Source organism: Melopsittacus undulatus, chromosome 6 (assembly GCF_012275295.1).
Source record: "Melopsittacus undulatus isolate bMelUnd1 chromosome 6, bMelUnd1.mat.Z, whole genome shotgun sequence".
NCBI classification, from domain to species: Eukaryota; Metazoa; Chordata; class Aves; order Psittaciformes; family Psittaculidae; genus Melopsittacus; species Melopsittacus undulatus.
The window spans coordinates 49,571,972-49,593,730 of record NC_047532.1 but is presented as its reverse complement, the minus strand read 5'-3'; the positions used below and the strand labels follow the sequence as shown (position 1 = coordinate 49,593,730).

The 21,759-nt window shown below is 45.6% G+C and overlaps 1 protein-coding gene across 1 annotated transcript in view; it reads left to right on the top strand.

The window, feature by feature from the left end:
• The first annotated feature begins 20,962 nt into the window (after positions 1 to 20,962).
• The window catches only part of FGF12 (fibroblast growth factor 12), a 231,715-nt gene continuing 230,918 nt past the window's right edge, over positions 20,963 to 21,759 (top strand). The window contains exons 1-2 of the mRNA XM_034063861.1: positions 20,963 to 21,036; positions 21,137 to 21,294. Of these exons, the coding sequence (XP_033919752.1) occupies positions 21,282 to 21,294 (13 nt within the window). The 5' untranslated portion in view covers positions 20,963 to 21,036; positions 21,137 to 21,281. The remainder of the gene's footprint in view (positions 21,037 to 21,136; positions 21,295 to 21,759) is intronic.

Below are 21,759 nucleotides of genomic sequence, written 5' to 3'. Positions count from 1 at the left end.
TACAGAAAGCCTCCAGGAAACGCATGAGCCCATCAGTTAAAGGGAACTCTAGAAATGGAACCCAACATCCTGAATCCCACCAGCATGTTGTGGCTAATGACTGGTAAATCCACCAAAGCTGTATGTTACCAGGTCAGTAGTATAAAACTAGTTCCTCACTTGTTTTCTCCCCAAGGCACAGTTCTATTCAGCATCTAAACCCACTGAAGGCAGAATATGAAACCCAGGATCCGTGGAAAGAAACGCTTAACTGGCTCCTCCAATCTGTTTCTCTATTGCACCCAGCCTGCCCATGGCCTTCTCCAGAGCATCTTTAAATAACCTTTCCAGAATTGTTCTGCTACACATTGATGAACTAAAATGAAATTAAATGCTGCTAAAAGGAGATGTATAAGTGATTTGATGTATGTTACAATCACCTAGAGCAACCTCATCTGTCCCTCCAGCTTATTCATGGAGCCACAAGCATCATGGTGACTCTGCAGAAAAGGAAAAGAGGTGCAAGTTCATGCAAGTTGCAATAAATAATTCAGAAGCACTGGCTTGTTGTTCTGGTACACAGTGCTACCCAGGGCTGCCAGGGCATACTAGCAAGAGTCACGCTCTTCCAAGTAAAAGCAAGTTATGGAGAAAACTGAGAAAATCCTCCAGTCTGTTAACTTCCCAGCACACTGAGCAGGTGGAACCTGTGCAGTGTGAAGGCTGGAATGAGGCTACAGGGTGTGTGGGCAGTATAAGCATGAGCAGGCTGGTGGGCTCCTCAGCTGGTGCTGCTATACCTGCACATGGGCACCTGTGGTTGCATTACCATGCACTGTTGTGCAACTGATTCAATATGGTCAGTGCTGGAGCTTGAAAGCCACTTCTGAATAACAGCTCAAAAAACAAAGGCCCACCCCTCCCCAAAAGACGACCATCTAAAAAGGAGTACATCATACAAAATCCTTCCACAAAACAGAGCCAAGAGTGAAAAGGAGATTCACATGATCAATTTAAATAATCCAAGTAGACTTAGATTCCCTGCCCAGCTGCCAACTGACAAGGAACCTTAGTATTGTGCTCTGGAAGGGGATTTAGTCTACCTATACAGCTCTGATAACTTTGGAAAGATGCAGTCTTAGAGGCAAATACAAGCCTTTGTTCCACCATTCCACCTCAATACTGAGCATCAGGCACAACAGTGGCTTGTGTGTGGCTGTGTATGTCAGATCCTTGAACTTCTAGTCTTCCAGTTTCTTGCTATATTAGTGTCTGAGGATTCTGCTGAACAGTGAAAATCTCCAGGAGATGTTTCCCACCTCGCTACTTCTGTCTAAAATTATGTGCCGGTACAGGGCAACAGTGCAAGAACAAGGCATGTTGGGTAATTCCCATGCAGTGTGCCAGGATATCTTCATGGTGTTTGTAAAAATGGCCCTGCCTAATTTGCCTTTCCTACCTGGTTTGCCTTTCCTGCCCTGATGTGCCTTCACACTCCTGCAGGCAGAGGAGAGGTCTCAGGTGTGGTCTGGAGGTGTGGGGGACGGCTACAGCTCCCCTTCCCTGAGTGACCAGCTCTGGGTTCAGCCCAGCAGAGCAATCCTAGGTCTGGGTGACCATGTCTCTTTGGAGCCCAGGTGTCGCAGAGCCCAAATCCTGTTACCTGTTCACCTTTTATTTCAGGCATGAATAACTCCACCTATACACTTGCATATGACTCAAAGAACTAACATACCTTTGCACAAACCTCTGTGTGTGTGTGTCGTGGTTTAAACCCAACCACACAGTCTCTCTCTCATCCCCACCTGCCCCCCCCCTTTCCCCCCCCCCCCCCCCCCCCCCCCCCCCCCCCCGTTGCTCCCAGAGGGATGAGGAGGAGAATTGAAAGAATGTAAATCCCGCAGGCTGAGATAAGTCCAGTAACTAAGGTATAACACACACCACTGCTGCTACCACCAATAATAATAATGATAAGAGAAATAACAAGGAAAGAGAATACAATACCACCCGCTGAAACGAGCCTGCCCCAGAAGAGAGTGTGCCCTTCTGGGTAACTCCCAGTTACCTCCCTGGCATGATGATACCTCTAGCCTGGGTCAGGTGTCCTGTCTCTGCTTCCTCCCAGCCTCCCTCCTCCCTGGCAGAGCCTGAGGCTCACAAAGCCCTTGGTCAGAGTAAACATTACTTAACAACAACTAAAAACATTTGTGTTATCAGCTCTGTTCCCAGGCTGAAAGTCAAAACACAGCACTGCACCAGCTACTGAGGAGAAAAATTGACTGCTACTGCTAAACCCAGGACAGTGTGTCAGGAATTGCTGCAGTTTATCACTGGGGTGGGATTTATTTATCACAAAGAACTGAGTTAATTTGACTATTTGTGCAACCAGATCTGAGGTTTAAGGGACCAGCAAGGTATTTAGACATCTGTGCCTTGCTCCTCCTGCATCACTGATGCTTGTTGGCACAGACCAAGTCCCTAGTCCCTCAAATGTAATACCTCACCCGTTGGCTGGCAGGCTCCACATGTAACATGTACTCCTCTGACCTGACTGCAAAAAGGTCCTCCAAATACAAATGCTACCTCTCTTTCAATAGTCATCACTCTCTCACTGAGCACTTCTCTCGGCAAGATACTCTGTGAACTACAAGAGCTATGACCAGGAGCCAGTGGCCATCACCAGCCAGGAGGAGATGTGATGCATCTTGTCACCCCTTCCCAGCACCCTGGGCTTGGATTAGAAGTAAGACCTGGGTCTTGCCCTGATGACCTTCAGCAAGCAGAACTAATGTGCCTGTGTGGCACAGCCCCACACAGGATCAATCCACACTTGCAGGCAAGGCAGCTCTGCACACAAGCTGACTTGCTTGTTCCTTCAGTGGCACTTATTAGACCACAAGCAGCTCCTGTTTGTGGGAAGAGATCTTTTAGAGCCAACTCCGGTATCTCTCAACTGCATGGCATTTGCCAGTTTGGAAATACCCACTCTGCTTAGGAGGCTAAATAATATCTCATGGCAGAATTGTAGCCTCCCAGTTCTTACTGGAAATAAACTTCTAGTGTCACCTGCCAGTGGCCTTGTCCCTTCATGTGTCTGGCAACATAAACCATTATTTTGAGGGTCAGGGTGATGATGGGGAAGATACCTGCTTTCTCAGTTTTGCACAGTACTTCAGCAAATGTTCATGTTTGCCAGCCTGAATTCAAAAGATGGAGAGAGGGGTGTGAGGACAGAATAGCAACACAAATTAATGAATGTGTTTGTCAAATAATGTCTTGTATGCAGAACACAGTTTTAGCACCTGATTTTTAGTCTAATCACAGGGAGATTATGTTGATTTGCAATTCTGTAGCCACTGAAATTCCTTTGCTGTTAGAGCCAGGAATTTCTTATATATATATATACATATATATAATTTTTCCAGGTTCATTTGGAGAGAGTGATAATATATCATTGCTCCCAGTGGGGACATAGCTGCTTCCTAGCGTATATCTCCTGACATGTATTCTAGCTGGGCTTGAATGGTAGCAATCAATAGTAGGAAATGCAGTGCCTGAAACTGTTAAGTGCTGCTCTAATGTTCCTTATGCAAATGTTAACACTCACCAGAGAGCACACCTGCTCAGATGAGCAAAGAAACAAGATTGACTGCTCTATTTGCTAAATGATTCTCAATATTTTTTGTTTAGATTTTTTTTTTGTGGTTTGCATATCTTACAAAAACAACTGTTACTGAAACTGCAGGGGGTATTACCAGCCAGAATTAAGGAAAGAACACCACTCTTTCTGGGACAAATGTGCATTAACCATCCAGTCAAAGGCAGGTGGGCTATCTCCAAGCACATCAGAACACAGCTAGCTGGGTTCTGTCCCCCTTATCTGCTTAGTGCCTACAAATTCCTATCCTGATGCAGACCAAAGAAGCGACACATATCCTTGACTTGCCTCTCAGGCAGAACTAGTACATGTGTGTTGCATCTTTCTGCGCAGCTTCTGGCAGCCTCCATGCTCCATCCAACATTGTTATCCACTAACCAGCCACTCAGCCTGCAGCTGGGCCTGATTGCCCAAGTAGCTGAGCACCTGCTGCTGTCACCAGATTAACAGGAGCTGCATGTCCTCAGGATTGCCAGTAGCTGGATCTGGAATTTGTTCATGCAAAAGCCAATTCATTTGCCCTAAACACACAGCTGATACATGGAGGGAGGTCACTGTTATGACAGGCAGGCCCGGAGGGTCTGGGATCACCTTGTTATTCCATCTGCAGGCTGGAGTAATTATGATGATGACTGAGCTTTATGACTGCCCTCCCCCTCTGTAATACACAGGAGAGTGGAATAGGAGGAGAAAACCAACTTAGTTTTGTTGTTTCTTTTTACACTAATTTCTTTCTTCTCTGACCTTTGCGGCACACCTGGCCATTGCTGTTCACTCACACAGCTGACTGCTTAGGAAGGCTGGGTGCAGCAGTAGCAGTGAAGGTTAGGGGTATATGCAGCAGCAGCAGCCATGTGGCAAAGCAAGGTCATAAAGAAAGTAGGCATTAGTGAGGTTGTACTGATAGTGCTCTGTGCTCTGAGGGGTGATTGAATGTGAGCTGCAATCAGTGGAAAGGCAGCGATGGACTGAGAAGTATGTGAGCCTTTATGTGGGACTAGTATGGATATGTTCATAAAGTAAGAAGCAACTCTGCATACTGGGTCTGCCCCCCTGAGGAGCTTTGGGCAGACCCTGAGGTCAGAAGGGAGCTAGATCCTCAGCTGTGAAATGGTGGAAAAGGTGACCCCCTGTTCTGAGGCATGTGTGCACTCACCTTTTGCACCTTTTCATTTCTTCTTATCATATAGAGATTACAGCAAATCTGCAAGTAAACTTGTGAGCTGAGTAAGGTGAAAGGCTAGGGTTTGTTTGTGTATTCCAGGAGTTGGGGTGCCTAGAGAGCCTGAGGCAACGTTAGGAGTTTTTGAAGCAGCAAGTGTCCTGCTGCCTGCTTTTTTCTTGGGAAAGGATCAAGGTAACAAAACAAGGAAAAGTTGTTAGTGTGACTGCCTTGTACATGTGATATCTGGAAGAGTTTGGTTTGGGAAGAGCAGGAGAAATCTGCTTGAAGACAAGAAGCCTTAGAAATGCTGATGTCCTCAAGTTGTCTGTAGATGTTTGTTCCTTGTGTGATAACACTGGCTCAGCCTGCAGCACCTGCCCATGTTCATCTGTGGGGCAGTAAGTGATCAGACTGTAAAGAAAGGATGTGTCCTGGCATATAGTCACCAGTTTTTACTACTACCACTAGTAAGTTGGATACCAACAGGTATTTATCAGTTGTTGTAAACCCTTATGAGATGTCTTGGAGGGAAGGTGGAATGTTTACTTGGTTTATATGAGGAGCTGCTAGGAAGGGGGTATTCTTTTACGCTGTGAGTTGAGGGAGCAAAAGCCTGCTAAGTCTTGTTGCACATGTGCTTTCTACATACAGACTGGGAGCAGATAAGCGTGAAGAGCCATGTTTCTGCTAGTGCTGTGCTCGTCGGTCTGCAGCACTGTTAGCCCTGCAAGGCTGCCTGTTCTGAAGCCAGGAAACTGCCCCAGATAGGAAAAAGCTGAGCTCTCGTGATCAAGCAAATTCAGTAGTTTGGTTAGATCCTTACCTGATGAGTGTTGTCTGCATTTTGACTTTGGATTAACCCTGCTGAAATGCTTGCAGTAGTGGCTTCACTGACTGAAACAGTATAAGAGTCATCAGCAGAGCATAAGTGTGTATTTTTTTAATGTTAATGCATCAGTGTCCTAGGCTGTATTTTCAAAGTCGTTGTTGCCTCCACAAAGTTTCCAGCTTCTTAAAAGCAGAAATTATGTACCAATATGCTCTTCAGTCTACCATTGCTCATGCGTGCTTACCCAGAGCAGTCTGATTTTGGCTTATTGAGTTTTAAAGGTTGCAATTCTTCACCATGCTATAACGCCTCACTTATCTGCCTTTCTAAAGTAAAAAATATAGTCTGGAAAAGCCATGTCCTGCTCTTGAGAAGGATTATTGCTTAGAACTCAATCTCTATCCTACTATTATGTTATTACAGCTCTGCTTGCCTACAAGCGTAGCTAAAGGGTATACAATCCAACATATAGAGATGAGAGCAGTCACTGTCTGATATCTTAGTGAAGCCTTCATGTTAACTGCTCTAAGAGTGTGGGCCCAAGGGAGAGCTTCCCTGTGAGTGACTTGTAAAAAGGCAAACAAACCCCCAGAGAAGTAAATCCAACAAGTGTTGCAGAGACTGGTTCTGTTGGTCCTGAAGTAAGAATTTCAGGCAGGTCCTAAGGCACAGATGGTAGGTGCATTATCATTGTTCTCTGTACAGCCTGATTAGCACATCAGTGGAGATGGGCAGAAGCTGGAGTTCACGACTTTGGAGTTTTAATGGTAAAGTATGAAAACAAGATCCACCATCTTCTTTCTCCTGTACACTCCATCCTATGAGGCTCTAGCAGTTGTCTCTAAAGAGGTTTTTTTTGGTTTTTTTTTTTTTGTGAGATTTTGATCTTTCTTATGGGTATTTATCTACTGGGTGGCCAGTTGCTGTGCCTGTTTCCTGTCGCTGATGCTTAATGAATGAGGGCTCCAGATCTTGTGGTTTTTCATAATTGCTGAAGGATTTGGTTATACTGGGTAACAAGTCATCATCTCTGGTAGGAGATAGGATTGTTTCATGCAGCCATTTATATTCTTGAAATGATAGTGCCCTTTTACCCGTGAGATTTTTAACAATGCAGAAAGATAGCATTACATGACCTTGCTTTTGGCAGTGAGTATGAACTGATGGCAGCCAGCAACATTTTCATCTGTTCTCAGCTCGACTTCTTTCTTCACAGTACTCTTCTCCCTGTCTGCCTTTGTAATTGAAGATAAGCTGGACCCACATAGTTATGCAGCATCAGAAATGTAATCTGGATATCTCTTCTGTGAATCACATTCCTAACATGCCCTTCAAACGGAAGTCAGATGCCCACAGTCTCTTTTCTGTGAGCTGCTTGGAAAAAATCTGAGCTGCAACTATTGATAGACACTTGTCTGATGGACATCTGGAGATGTCTGATGTTCTTACAAAACCAGCGCAATACTTCATTGAAAAGCAGCTTTGCCAAAGGACAGCTTTATCCTTTTCCTGAAAGGAGATCAAACTCTTCATGGGAGGGCAGGCAGGAGCCACCAAGGACTTTGATAAGGTGATGAAAGCATCTAAGTGATTCATTTTTTAGCAGAACAGGAGTTCAGGCTGTGCAGGTCTGCAGCAGAGATTTTAAAATATCCTCTCATGCTGTCTATGAACAATGGGGGACTTGGTGAAGGATCAGATTCATTTCGTGTCTTTGCACCCTATCGAGCCCATTTTGTTGCTGAACAAAATGCTGCTTGCTGTGTAGCGCAGCAGCTAGCCAAGGTTTAGATTCCCAAAACTGGACTTTCTTTTCAGAGCATAACTGAGTCCTTGCCTTCTGTTCCAGAATGACAACCTTGCAAAAACATGGGGAGGAAAGTCTCAGCTGAAGGGAGGCAAGAGTGGGGATGAGCAATTACTTGCAGGTGGTAGGCAAGAAGTTTTGGCAAATCTTTTGTTGAGTTATTGAAGTCCTTCAAGCACAATATAATCCTTACTTCCAGATCTTGTATCCATCCTTCGAATCTCCTTCTCAAAAGACATCATGGCTACCTACAAGCACATATGTTGTTTGGCAAGGCTAAAGCCAATAAAGTAGAAAGCTTGGAGGAGGATCAAGGGGCATATTCAGACCAAAAGAAGCTATTTAAACAATGCTGTTGCTTTGAGACTGATGAAGCTGCACCCACCTGCTTCTGATAGAGAGGGTTTGATCTCAGGGCTTTATTAAAAAACCAAAGGTGTAGATTCTGGAGTGCCGTGGAAAGGACTCAGTCAGAGACCAATATGATCAGACAAAAAGCCATTTATTGCAAAGCATTAACTCCTTATATACTATTGCTTACACACACCTACAGCAATTTGGCATATCATGATTGGATACTTGTCTTGAAGACCCTTAGTGACTAACATATAATTGGTTAAGCACAGGTGTGAGAACTTGACATCGAACGCTTGCCAACAGTCCACAGTTCTCATAAGTCAGTGAATTCCAGCTTCTTCTTATCTTGCTTGCTTAAGCTTCCTCGGGCCTCCCACAGCCTTGCTGTATCCCTCGGAGTTATTCAGAGCTCATGTACCAAATATCCATTTTCCTGTGATAACACTGTTTCCACACTGGAGCCTCTAAATATGCAGGGAGATGCTCAGGTAAGTGATTGCTCTGAAATCCTTGTTGTGCTGGATCTGGGGGGCTCTCAGAACCACAGCAGTTAAGCAAACTATTGCATTTAACTGAAATTATGATTATGTTCCTTAGCCTTTCCCTCTGCACAAGTCTCTTAGATGTTTGAATCCTTTAAGTGGTGGAAATGAGATGTAATGCTCTGGAATGCCCTGGCTGGGTGGTCAGTGAAATCCTGGGTTGTGAGGCCCAGTAATACTGGGTTATCCAGATTAGACACTGCATCTGATTATCTTGCTGGTAATCCTACCCTCAGTAATTTAATCAGGATGGGGATTGCAGGGCTAGGATCAGGCAGAAATAATGGGTGAATGCCCCCTTGTGCATCTGTGATACTTGGAACTCCTTGTTTATGGCGATATCTGTAATGCATTTAAATAAATATACGCATGTGGTAAAGCTGTGTTGCCATGGGCATTGTAACTGTTATTTCTCACTGTAGGTGAGAAGTCAGTTATTGAGTGGCTTGAGGTGACAACTTCCTGCATTTGCTTTGCTTGAATTCATACAAAGTGTGTGTGTGAGTGGACTGGTATATGATGCCAATTTACAGAAATGAGGATGGCAAAAAGAATAATGTACTCCAGCAAGAACAACATATGGTGTTAACCTGCCTGTCACAGAGGCAGGGTTCCTTGCCTACTGCTGTGGGAGAGTTCAGTGAGGTGATTGATGTCCTGATCCCATCGCTGGCAAAAAGCTACCCCAGTGTGGATTTGGAATGAAGCTGCTTGAGCCTGTGTTTGTAGGAATGCGTAAAGGAGGGCTCTGTTCATGTTACCTAATCTGGTCCAAAAGGCAGTGATTTAGACAGCCTGACACCAGGAGCACCAGAGTGTACAGAAAAACTAGTACCCACTATATCCAGCCTCCCCAAACCTGAAATTTAGACCTTAAGTCCCACTTAAACATGTGCACATGGGAATAAGAGCTGCTAAAGGAACTATAAAGAAGCAGCTCTATGGATCTGACCCTAGTAGCTAAGCAGATTCCTCATCAGGGATGATTGGTTGTGCCTTAGCATTTGGGATGCATGCTGCAAGATAGAGGCTAGAAGATAACAGGTGCACGTGGAGCAGCTCCATGCATAGCAGAGTGTCACTATTTATTTTGGCTTTTTTTTTGTGTTGGCACCACAGTGCATACGTGTGCTATGGAAAAGGCATTTGAGAAACTCTAATATGCTTAGAGGCATAAAATGTATCCTATGCAGACCCACAGCTTTGCAAGGACTGTTAAAATAAGCCTGGAGTGTAAATATTTCGGGAAGTGCTCAGGCTGTGTACCGCGCTGGGGATAGAGAGAACAGAGACCGACATTTCTGGTTCCAGCCAGGAGAGGGCAGAGGTTCCTGCACAACCACGTGTGGCCTCGGGAGGCTGCTAATGCCTAATGACTCTATGGAATGGTCACTGCCAGCGGGCTAGGCACACAGCTAAGGTGGTGCTACCCATCCTAGATCATGACACTGGAGGAAGCATGAGGCAACTGCTAGACAGCAGTGCTCAGCTGTGTCTGGGGAAGGAGGCTGATCCTAGTGCAGGGATGAGAAGAAGCCGAAAGCAGGGGAAGGAGGAACGAAAAAAACAAGGGAGAGCATGGGTACTGCAGGAAGGGGAGAAATAGCAGTTGGCAGTGGCAAGCCTGGGTGCTGGGCAGGGAGATGAGAGTTTTCTTCCATGTGGCAAACGTGGCTCATGTCTGTGTGCAGATGCCAGAATTGCAATGCTTCGTGCGTGTAGGAGGGCTGCAGCCAGGGAATGGGGGAGATGGCTTAGCTGGAGCTCACAGACTGAGGGCTGCTTAGGGAAGGAATCTGCATGCACTGGCTCTGGATGTTTCAGTTCAACATTACTCCTACCTGGTGCTGTCACCTTAGAGGTGGCATTCTGAACATTGCACTGAGAATGTAGTTTTGTTGCTTAGATATTCACAGCATGGGAAATCTTCAGGATCAAGCAGAAAATATTTCCAGCAAATGCTTTTATTTTGGAGCTGTTTGCCAGTAGTGCTTTCTTGGTTCTGGCAGGAAAACACCTTCCCACTGGAAAACAACTCCGTTCCTTTTCCACTTTATGTTGCTATTGGCTTTTTTTGGCTGTTGCTAGTTGGCTGCACATCCCATTGCTTGGTGTTTCTGCTGCTCTCAGCCTTGACATTGCATCTTCTTGTTTCCTTGCTGTGTCTGTCCTTTTGATTGCTACAGCTGATTCCCCTGTCATCCTGAATCTCTTGCCTGCTTCACCCCACCCACAGCTTCCTCTGCTTCTGTCACTTGGAGGGTCTCAAAACCTCTTGCCATGCTGATAGTGCTAAACTTTTCAAATTTTGCCACCTTGCTGACTAAATAGTTTTCCTTCTCCAGCTTTCTTGCTGGCATGGGATTCAGTCACAACTGGCTTCCTGCCACTTTGAGTCAGTCCAAACCTTCCTCCACTGCCTTCATTTCTCATTCTGACCAAATTCTCTTCTAAGTTTAAAAAGAAATACAAGATGATGTCCTCTTCTTTCTTGTCCTTGGATGTGAGTACAGACACACTTCTCCCATCTCCTAGACTCCCTGTATCTATTCCTATCCATGCTGTTATTCTTCCCTTTCAGTCCACCCTCTCTTCTGGCAGCTATTCCTTACAAAACAAACTTGCTATTCAAGCTCCCACATGTTTCTCTAAATACAGCCCATCTCTTCACCTTGACTTGCAAAGTGCCTTCATCAGTCAGCCTTTCATTTCTCTCATGTCCTTACTCTTACCACCTGGAATATTCCTCCTCTGTTCCTCCGTTTCTACCAAAACTGTCTTCCACAAAGTCTCTTGGAGGATGCTGTTCTTCCCTTTGGCCTTTTCCAACTAAAACTGTGCGAGTGTCCCATATCACTCTGTCCTTGGTCTCTTTCTTTACTCCCTTTACTTGACTGATCTCATCCAAAGAGTAAATCGCCTTTGTGGATGCCTTGTCATATCTCCCTAATGCGAAAACAGGAGGAAACTGGTCTATCCTGCAGATCTCTATACAGATCCAGCTATTGGCTTCAATCAGTCTAGAGCAGACCTCTTCAGTATCCCCTCATCTACAGCCCATTCCTGCTTTTCGAGAGACAGTGGATAATGCCATCAGGTCTTCAATCTGCATGTCACTTACCTTGGATAGGTCACTGAATGTTCAGGTTGCAGCTATTTTAATGCATGGTACTGTGTAAGGTTGGTGTTTCTGCAAAACCAACCACAAATGTAGCAAATACTGTAAAACTGTAAAAGAAAAAAAAGAAGGCAAGCCCAAGGAGCCGTTTTCTGCTTCCCACTATTCATTCTCTGCACAGCTGCTCCTCTGACAAGAGGAATGTCCTCTTAGCACTGTTTGCTAAAGCTGCAGCATGGTTCTGGTATTTCAGTTTTGAAATATAACCACTTTGAATAAGAAACAGAAATACCCTTTTACCTCATCAGTCAGCTAAGAAAAAGGTTCTAGAAGTGCAGGGGTGGAAAGACTAATTTTATGTGCAGTAAAAAATCAGATCCTGGGAAAGGGCAATAGTGATTCTGTTCTGACTCTCCTGAAGCACATGGAGTTCAGCTTTGAACATGGCTGGGATGGCTAGTGTCAGGCTTGTGCTCCTTGACATATCCTCTCAGCTGGCTGTCATGGCCAACTCTGTTCTGTGTGGCAGATACGTGAACCACTGACACAGGTAGAAAACTTTGCCAGTCCAGGACTTCTGGACCAGAGCAGAATCTTCAAAGGCAAGGCTGAAAGATGGGCTTATTACTGCAAAACTCTCTTAAGACTGAATCTAGAGTTTTAGGAAGCAGGCATTCTTTATTGCAGCACAGGGTGCATATGTGAATAGTTTTGCAAAGGTGAGCGCACCCATTACTTGCTGACAGCATCTATACATTTAGTATATTCATGCATATTCACAGCTTTTCCAGGAAACTATTTACATACTCATGAAATTTCCAGGAACTAATTATAATATCTGCATTCTAATTATGCATTCACTTTCTTGCTGAGTGAGGGTCTCTGATGATCACCCATAGTCTTCCTCACTGTGTTTACTGAGGGACCTCAGTGTTTGTGCATGCTCGCAAGGTCCTAGTGCTGCGTTAGCAGTTGGTATGTCCTTGCTTCTGTTCTGTTCCAGTCTCTGTTATCTTGAAGGTTAGCATCCTTGGTCTTATTTACTGCCTCCTTAGTTATTGGTCCCATGATGTTCCTTCCCGTCAGCTGGACTCCCTATTTGTTAGCAAGTTAGAACAGTTTGATATACTTTATTATGTTAGTTGAAAGTCACACACACTGTTATTAGTTTAAACCTATAATTTAAGCCTACAGACAGAAAAATATGAGTTTTTCTGATCCCATTTAGGTGGTAAGTTGAATGCTTTCTGGACTTGGTTCTTGAGAAAATCTCCAAAGACCCACTTGGACTGATATCCATGATGGGGAAAGCCAACCTTTTATACTTAACATATACTGGACTCTAGAGTAAAGGAAGAATCTGTACAGGAGTATATGGTTCTTCTAACTCAGTGCTGTGCTTGCTGTGTTCCATTTGACCATTTAACTGGCAGCAGGTTACAAATGCTATAATACCAGTGTTGTTTCATACTTTGAGAGGTCTGCAACATGAGCAGAGGATGGAGAGCTGCTGTAGAGTGAACAGGGTTTAAGTGACTTGCTGGCTACATTGAGTGTAATCCCAGATTCTTCCTTCAATCGCCACTATTTTCTACATTTATATTTAACTGTCACTTAGAATATGCAATGTTTAGAAAATACTATAGGTTGCTAAGACTATTCCACGTATGGCAAGAAGGAGGGTTGTACTCACCAAGTAGCTCTGAGCTCCTTCTAGAGAGTCATGCTTTGCAAGTCGAGAGTTAAAGGTGTTTAGTTAGGTTTTGCAGATGGGTGGTGTAGCTAAACTCCTCTGCACCTCTTGGCCACATTGTGGCCACAGCTGCCAAGGGGGAAGCAAGCAAAAGCCTCCAAATGGTGTTCATCCCTTCAAGATAATGAAAACAATTTTTCATGCCTTTCAGGCATGCTGATTTTCATACCTTTTGGGTTGGTTGCAGCCCAAACTCCTGGGATGGATTCAATGAGATTGCACCAGTCAAGGAAAGCAAGACTTAAGGAGGCTGCTATTTACATATGTAAGCAAATCAAGCAACCCATACACACTTTTCTGTAAGTAAGGCCTCAGCAGAGTAGGAGCAGGCAGTGTCTTGGTGGGCTAGGTTAGGCTGCTGGAAGCTAGAGTGTGTTAAAATGGCTTTGAGTCAGGGTTTATCCAGACAAGGTGGAACTTACAGTATTCACTTCAGGGATAAAGTTTCTACTAGAAGTATGAAGAACCACTTCCTTAGCCTGCAAAGTCTTCCATGTCAGGATAAAGGTGCTCTGTGGATTCTATCTATTCCTTTTTACATGATTTTTCAGGGGAGAATTCAGCCAGCTTTTTTGGTTTTCCTCATTTTCCACAGGAAAATGTGCAAGTTTGTACTTCAGGTTAAGCATGTGAATTCCTTTGTCTTTACAATGGCTGTTCAAGTGTTCAAGGTTTGTGTCACTGCCTGATGTAATTATCTAGTGTGGAGGTAAATAACTTCACATGTAAGGGTTTGCCTTCACATCTGTGCAGCTGAGAGTGAGCTGATTCAGGTGGAATTGCCCTCTGCTTTTGTCATTCTCCCTTCTTCACTCCTCTACCCCTTGTTTTCCATTACATAGCTCACATTTACTTAAATTTCACTTCTGTTCTTAATATTTTTCATATCTGCCAAGAGGAACTGAAGCTCTGAACTGGTCTATTAACATGGCTATCAGTGATGCTGATATCAAGCAGCATTTATGTGCCTCTTGTATCTGGACAAACTCTTGTGTTTCAGCTTGAATTATCACAAAAAGATCCAGTACCCTAAGGCATGGGAAAGGTGTGCTATGAATACACTGATGCTAATGGTCTTGGCTCTGAAGATTTTTATTGCATTTGTTGTTTTCTAGCGTTCTGGAAAACACCATTTAAATGAACAGGGTAAACATAGGCAAGTGAAAACAATGTTGAAGCTGGGTAGGAGATGACTCTGTGCCTAAGGCTCTGCTTGTCCCTTACCTTAGGGACACTGGAGTAGGCTGGCACATGCTTAGGATTTTGATAGGTTTACACTGACTTTGAATAGACTTCTTAGTGGGAATCTCACGGTGCTGTGAGGTCAGAGGACAGGGTTCAGTGCTCTTGAAATGGCTCTTACATGGTAAGAATAAGGCAAGAATACTGACTTCTGGGATTGGTACCTTGGCAGAGGTCAGTCTCTTACAATTTCTTGAAATAACAGATAAAGAACATAAATGTTATTCACCACTGATGCCTGTGGAGTAAAGATGAGCTAGTAGTTTTTATTGTAAGAAATAGGCATAGGCAAATCGGATTTTAAGATAGCCTACTCTTCGCATACATTAGAACACCTGGCTTTTAGGAAGGTTGAATTGCCAGCAGGAAGCTCCTTCCCTTGCTGCCTCTGCCTTGTGAAGCTTTTTCCTTGTGTGAAAGCATTCCAAATGTAATTACTTTTTTTAATCAAGACAAAGAGATGCTAGTGCATAAGTGGCATCGTTCAACAGCTTATTTTCATATTTTCTGCTTTTATATAAAAGTCTTGAACTTTTATAATGGTAAAACAACCTGACTTAGAATCATATAATAGTTAGGAAAGAAATAGAAAGGACCTTAAGATCATCTAGTTCCAACCCCTGTGCCATGGGCAGGGACACCTCACATTAAACCATGTCACCCAAGGCTCTGTCCAACCTGGCCTTGAACAATGCCAGGGACGGAGAATTCACAACTTCCTTGGGCAACCCATTACAGTGCCTCATCACCCTCACATTGAAGAGCTTCCTCCTTATATCCAATGTAAACTTTCCTTATTTAAGTTTAAACCTGTTACCCTTTGTCCTATTATTGCTACAGTCCCTGACAAAGAGTCTCTCTCCAGCATCTGTAGGCCCCCTTCAGATACTGGAAGGCTGCTATGACGTCTCCACGCAGCCTTCTCTTCTCCAGGCTGAGCAGATCCAACTTTCTCAGCCTGTCTTCATATGGGAGGTGCTCCAACCTGCTGGTCATCCTCATGGCCCTCCTCTGGGCTTGCTCCATGTCCTTCCTTCTTATGTTGAGGACACCAGAATTGCAGACTTCATCCCCATCCCCAGCTTGCAGAGGAAGTGACAAATTTATTTACTAAACTGAGCAACTAAAAGTCTGTGGTGGGTCTCTGACTTTGAGAGCTAGCCCTGAACACAAAACATATTGGTGCAAGGTCTTAGAACAACCGTCAGTGTTCCTGGACTTCAAGGAGCTCAGGGTGCTCAGTACCTCGCAGAAAACTAAAATTAAGAGTTGAGCTGTTTCGGTCAGATCCAAGTACCATTAACATCAAGACCCTTGTTAATGTAAATGGGTGTATATAATGGATGTTTATGGAGAATAGTAGTAGAAGATAACTGATGGTACTCTACCAGGACTTTCCTCTATGTCAGTACAAGGATGATTACCTCCACCCATTATTGTCTTCCACAGTAATTTTTGACTTAGTTGCAAGTAATTGTTGCAAAATACCCCCTCATTTTGGTACTTTTGGGACTTTGTTAATGCTTTTTTCTTTATTAATATAATACTGATGGATTTATCTCAACATCATCTGATCAATAATTTTATGTAATTAAACTGACTGCGCTTGCACAAAGGTTGTGGCTTGCTTTGGTCTCTGTGCCACATACTGACTCCTAATGCAAAAATGTCATGCTTCTAGCAACTACTTGATGTAAGGAAATTACATCAACTGATGATGTAGGAGTTACTGGTTTTCCTGTTCGTAATCAGAAGCTATGTACACCATCCGCACAGTGGTGGACTGGATGTCCATCTGTTTTACCCACCCAGGCTGGCTGACTGGGTAGGACAAGCTTGTAGAATGTTCTTGGTATTTTACTCTACTTCTATTATTATAACCTTCTAGTCTCTGTTTACTTCCCTTCTCCCCCCTACTGCACTCTACTTTTTCAGTAGTATTAGAAGTCTTTCTTGCTGCTGTGTCATGGCCTATTTTCTTGGAACCTGCTGCTTTGGCTTGCACTTATTTGAGCACAGCTCATGGCACAAGGACATCTTAGTATGTTGTAGTACAGAGCTGTTTTGTTTTCTGTCCTAAAGGAGTATGTTCTGCTGCCTAATGGTGGCTGTTAATGATCCCCATTGGCTTTTGGGAATAGATTCTTCAGAGTCCAAAAAAGGACTTCCAGAAGAACTTGGCTGAGTCCTGCCTCCCCATTGCAGTTGATTTCAAGGAGTGCACTGTTTTGAAGGTTAGACCCACACTGAACATCAAGATCAGTAGCTATTCCTCCCCCTTGGCTAGAACTCAGTGCAGCTGCATTTTGATTAAGCTTCATTGTCTTTAGCTCCGGGTAGGACAAGTGCCTTCCTGTCACCTGCAGTGAAAGCAGTTCTGTCTCCAGCTGGGAAGTCTGATCTGGGTGCTGAAGTTGGCTTCTGGGCAGTGTGGAAGCAGGCTGAGATATTAGCACCTAGATTCACACTCCTTTGAAATCAAAGTGAAGAACTGAAGATGGCTTGTGGCCAGTTTTGTGCAGAGCTTGGTACAGAAACTAGGTCCCCTAGCGCTTGAGATCATGTCTCTGTGGCTGGGTTTGCTGCCATTTCGGATGGTCATCACCAGAAACTGGCACTGAGCAGATGAAATCCCACCACTAGCGATCTGCTCCCTCCTGGCACATCCAGCCTCTTGTGGAAGTGCCTTACGCAGACATGGCAGCATGTGTGTGCATGACCTTGCAGGCTGACTGGTGTCTCTGCCCTTTTGAATGGAGGTTCCCTCTGGAGAAGGAGGCACTGTGCCAGGATAGCAGATGGGTAGGAGCAGCAGCAGCTGGGAAACCATGTCTGATCATCATGTGGGTTTACTGTCTGCAGCAATGCCAAAATGGCCACTTTGCTTTACCAGGTCTGTGTGCTGCACCAATTGCAGCAGGCAGTGGGCTCTGGCCAGGACCCACTATCTAGGGGGGAAGGAACAGGTTTTTCAGGAGCTGGAAGCCTGGGCAGTGTTTTCAGCTCTGGAGCATCATGTGAGAGCAGCCAAGCTAAGTCCTTGCTGAACCCTCTTGTCTGTACATGCTGAGCTCTTCTCTGCCAAGTAGAAGCCTTACCTCTATAACCACTGTCCTGTCACTGCTGGGGAGAGGAGTAGCTCTAGGCTCTGCTGTTCCTGAACTGAATTGGTCTGGTGGGGTGGTCAAGTCTTCAGTAGTGGATGCCCTGCTAATCACACAACAGTGCAGAGTTGGCCCTGAAGAAGACTGGCTGTTGGCAGCCCTACAGAAACCACTCAGTGGTAACATTAAGGGTGAATAACCCTGTCTTTCCCTTGCCTAGTTATCTTCTTGCCGTGACAGGAGCCAAGGGCACACTGAAGCAGTATGAGGAGGAGGGTCTGCACAGGATGGTTGTGCTTAGACTGAGCCACCTTCTTATTTGTAATGTGATTCCAGCTTACTCCCAAAGCTTGAATATGCAAGGAAAACAGCTGACAAGTGGGGAAAGCACCCATGGCAACCCTGTGGACATTGACACAGGTGAGTGGTGCTTCAGAAGCTCTCCTGCTTTGGCCCAGAAGGTGTGCAGGGGAAGGAGTTCAGCTTCAGCATATCTGCATCTTCTAAGTGCCACAATGCTTTGTCTCACTGTGGTTTGGAGAACATCTTGATGCATTACTGAGATGCCATAAATGTGTGTGTCCTCATACGATGCTTGTTACTTGCAAAGACACAGTAGACACAGATACGACTTTCCTGAGGGGCTAGAGGAGAAACAGTGATCTAACTCAAGTTAGTGCAGCTTTCTTGACACTAATGCAGATGCACAGTTGAAACCTAGAGTAGAGCACAGGGAATATTGTATTCCTTTCTATTGATAGACATTTTGAAAGGTGACCTGTAGATGGCAAGGGAGGGGAAATAGCCAATGGTTTTGTTCCCTTAAATTTACTTCTTTGTATTGAGGAGAGAAGCCTTGAAGGTGCTTCTTCTCTGTTCTGCATAGGTAGGGGATGCTTTCTTCAAGCCTTCAAGGCTTCTTATTTTAAGAACATGTATCTTAAGGGCTTCTGCTGGTTTCAGGATCTGGAAGGGAAATAGTGATACTTTGGATGTAATGGAGAGGTCTTTTAAGCTGTGATTGAAAAAGTATGTGTGGATTGGTGGGTTTGGATGTTTTGCTTGAATGATGCTCCTGCCTGCCTATTACCTCAAAGGAAGAAATGCTTTAGAATGCAAAAGCAAAGCAAAAATTAATAGAAAAGTTTCTTTTGTCTTGTTCCCCAAGGGCAAGCCCCCTGAATTCCTCATTCATGTCCCCCTCCATTGAGACAGCCTTCACAAAGAAAGGAAACCCTAAAAGAAAGCAACTTGCCTTTGCTAAAGGGGAGCATGTTATGGCTGTACCTTTCAGGACATTGGAAAAATGTACTTCCTATGTTTGGGAAACTTGGTCTTCAAGTCTTCCCATGGCAGTGGAGCTCAGCCTGGTGCCTACAGCTAGGACCTGTTCCCCAGGTTTTTCTGTTAAGCTAAATTATTGATGCCTATTAGCTTTTCAGGCAGTGCACAGCTTTGAAAAGAATTTGTTGGTTCCTTAGTGCAATGCCTGGTATTACAAATGGTGCCTCAGATTGTTCTTGGTAACTAGTGCAGTTGCACCTTAACAGATACACCTGACCGTGTTTCTTTGCCTTCACTTCATCTTGTTGAAAGCTGTTCTTGACTTTGAATGCCAGGAATCTTTATGTCCTTTGAGAGTTTGCCTGTTTTAACCTGTGGGAGTTGAGAACATGAGTCTGGAAGTTTTAAAAGAACAGGATAAGGAGTTATTGAGCACTTTGTATATTCTGATTGCATTTTAGAACATTAACAAGGACTAACAGACCTTGAAAGAGTTACTGTTGCAGTGCTTTTCAGAAAAAAAACACAGAAGTGGACTTTCTGTGTAGTCTGGTCAGTTGGGTGAGAGCATAGCAATGGAGAAATGGGATCCCACCATTGAACGAAAGAAACTGAAGAAACAATAGAAATTTACTTTGACATTTTAGTCAAATCGTGAAGTCTGTTTTACTACAGTGCATTTTGACTCAAAGCTCACCTACAAACCTGAATATTCAGTCCTGAAATACCCCCCCCCTCAATGTTGTTATTAATGGTAACATAGGACTTAGTAAACGGGTAGCAGCCATTTAATATATTAATTTCACATGGTGGGTCTTCATCTAGCTGGGCTGTTTCTATTTGTTTTGCAGGGACATAGTCTTGGATTAACATGCCATCTCTAACTTCATTGCTCAGCCAGCTTGTGGGGTGGTAACTGAGAGTGGAGCAGGTTTTATTCAGAACTGCCTGGACCATGTATTAAGGTGGGATCATGTGCATAACATTCACTTCCATAACCACATTCAGGGTTCTGCTTTGGGATGGGGAAGCCTGTAGGCAGGATGGATTACAGTAGCTCAGACTGAGGAGCATGAGAGGAAAAAAAGCATGTGTAACCACTGTCTGTTCTGCCAGTACTGGGCTGTAGGTGAGAAGGTGAATACAAACACGAGGATGTATAAAGAAACAGTGGGCAAGAATTACTGTTCCTATATCTAGAAACTTACCCAGTGCTGGAGCCATCTACCCTCTACATGTGCAGCTTGCAGAACAGTGAATGCCTTGAGCTGCTTTTTGAGTACCACAAATCATAAAAGTAAGCAGAGAATGCTTATGATGGGATTTTACCAGTCCCACCATACTGAAGTTGAAAAATCTTGAAAAATTTAAGAGCTTCAGGAGCAATCCCAGTGCAGAGAAACTTCCTTATGGGGACAAACATAAGGACCTCAGTCTATGTTCCCTGAAGAAATGAGTTGATCACAGTATGAATGTTTTATTAACTTCTCATTAGCAGGGGACTGCTTATTTTATTAAGCAGTTAGAACAAAATCCAGCAGCTGGATGCAAAAGCAGAGAAGCACAAACTAGCTGCGAGGCAGATGTTTTATGAATCAGCATAATTATTCTTAAAACAACACCTCCAGAGAAGGCCTGAACCTGAGACTGGGCATCTCCTGAAAGATCCTCTCCATGTCTGCAGGTGCTGTGGGCTCAGTTCGGTTTACATGATACAGGGAGACTGGGGAGTGGAGCGATCCCTCTGACCCCAGCAGTCTGAGTGTTGTGCTGGGTCTGGGGGTTCCCGCCAGCCCATGTGCGATGCACCCATCACCTACAGAAGCCAGCCGGTGCGCATGCAGCAGCCGGGCGGTGTTCGGTGCTGTGGCGCACTGATGCCATCTCCGTGTACCCGGGGGAGGACTCTCGTGCCCGGCTCGGCCGGGAGCACTCCGGCAGCACTCCCACAGGGATCCAGCGGGTGCCGGTGCCCGTGTTGCTGTGCGGCGGGGCCGGGGCCGGGCCAGCCGCGTGCCGGCTCCTCCTCCGCGCCAGCGGAGCCCGCAGCCGGGGGGCCCGGCGGTGCCGCGGTGCGGGCCGCGGGGGCGTGGCGCGGGCGGGGCGCGCATGCGGGCGGTGCCAGGCAGCGCGGCGGGCCGCGGAGCCACTCGCCCCCGCAGCACCGCTCCGCCAGGGACAGCTCCCGCCGGCGCCAGGTAACGGCTTCCCCCGCTCCGCACCCCGCGCCGCTGCCCCCCGCGGCGGGGCTGGGGGGCTCGGCGGCTCACGCCCTACCCCCCCGGTGCTTCCTTGCAGCTCCGAGGCTGTGACGGCGCGGTCCCCCAGCGCGGAGCAGGCAGCGGCGGCCAGCTCTGCCCGCCGGGCTCTCGGGGCTTTCGGCTGAGGAGGGAGCGCGTCTTCCGGCAACTTCCCGGCGCCCCGGCGCTCGCAAAGCTCCGCGATGGAAGGGAAAGGTGGGTCGGGGTGCGCGGGGGGAGGAGGGGGGGTGCGGCGGCGGCAGCACCGCAGTGGCCGGGCTGGGTGCGCGGCACGGGGCCGGGAGCAGCCGAGCCGCGCCGCTGTGGTGGGTACATTGCAGCACCGGCGGGGAAGCGGGCTCGGGGAGGCGCTTCCCTGCCCGCTCCAGCACGGGCATTCAGACAGCTGCGTGGTGGCGTGTGGGGAAGGCAGGGTGGGTTTGGGCTTGGAGTTAGGTTTGTTTCTTTTTATAAAAAAAATTATTTATTTTCCTTTAGGGTGAGACAGATGTTAGTTGGTGATTTGTTTTCTTAATGCTAAGGATTTGCATAATGAATATGAGCTCCGTCCAATGTTTTTTAGTTAGCAGTGGGGGGGGTTGTAAGAGATGAAAAGCGTTTCATGGCTGGAATGTTTTTTTAGAAAAATACATAATTTCTTTTCCAAAACAAGAACAACAG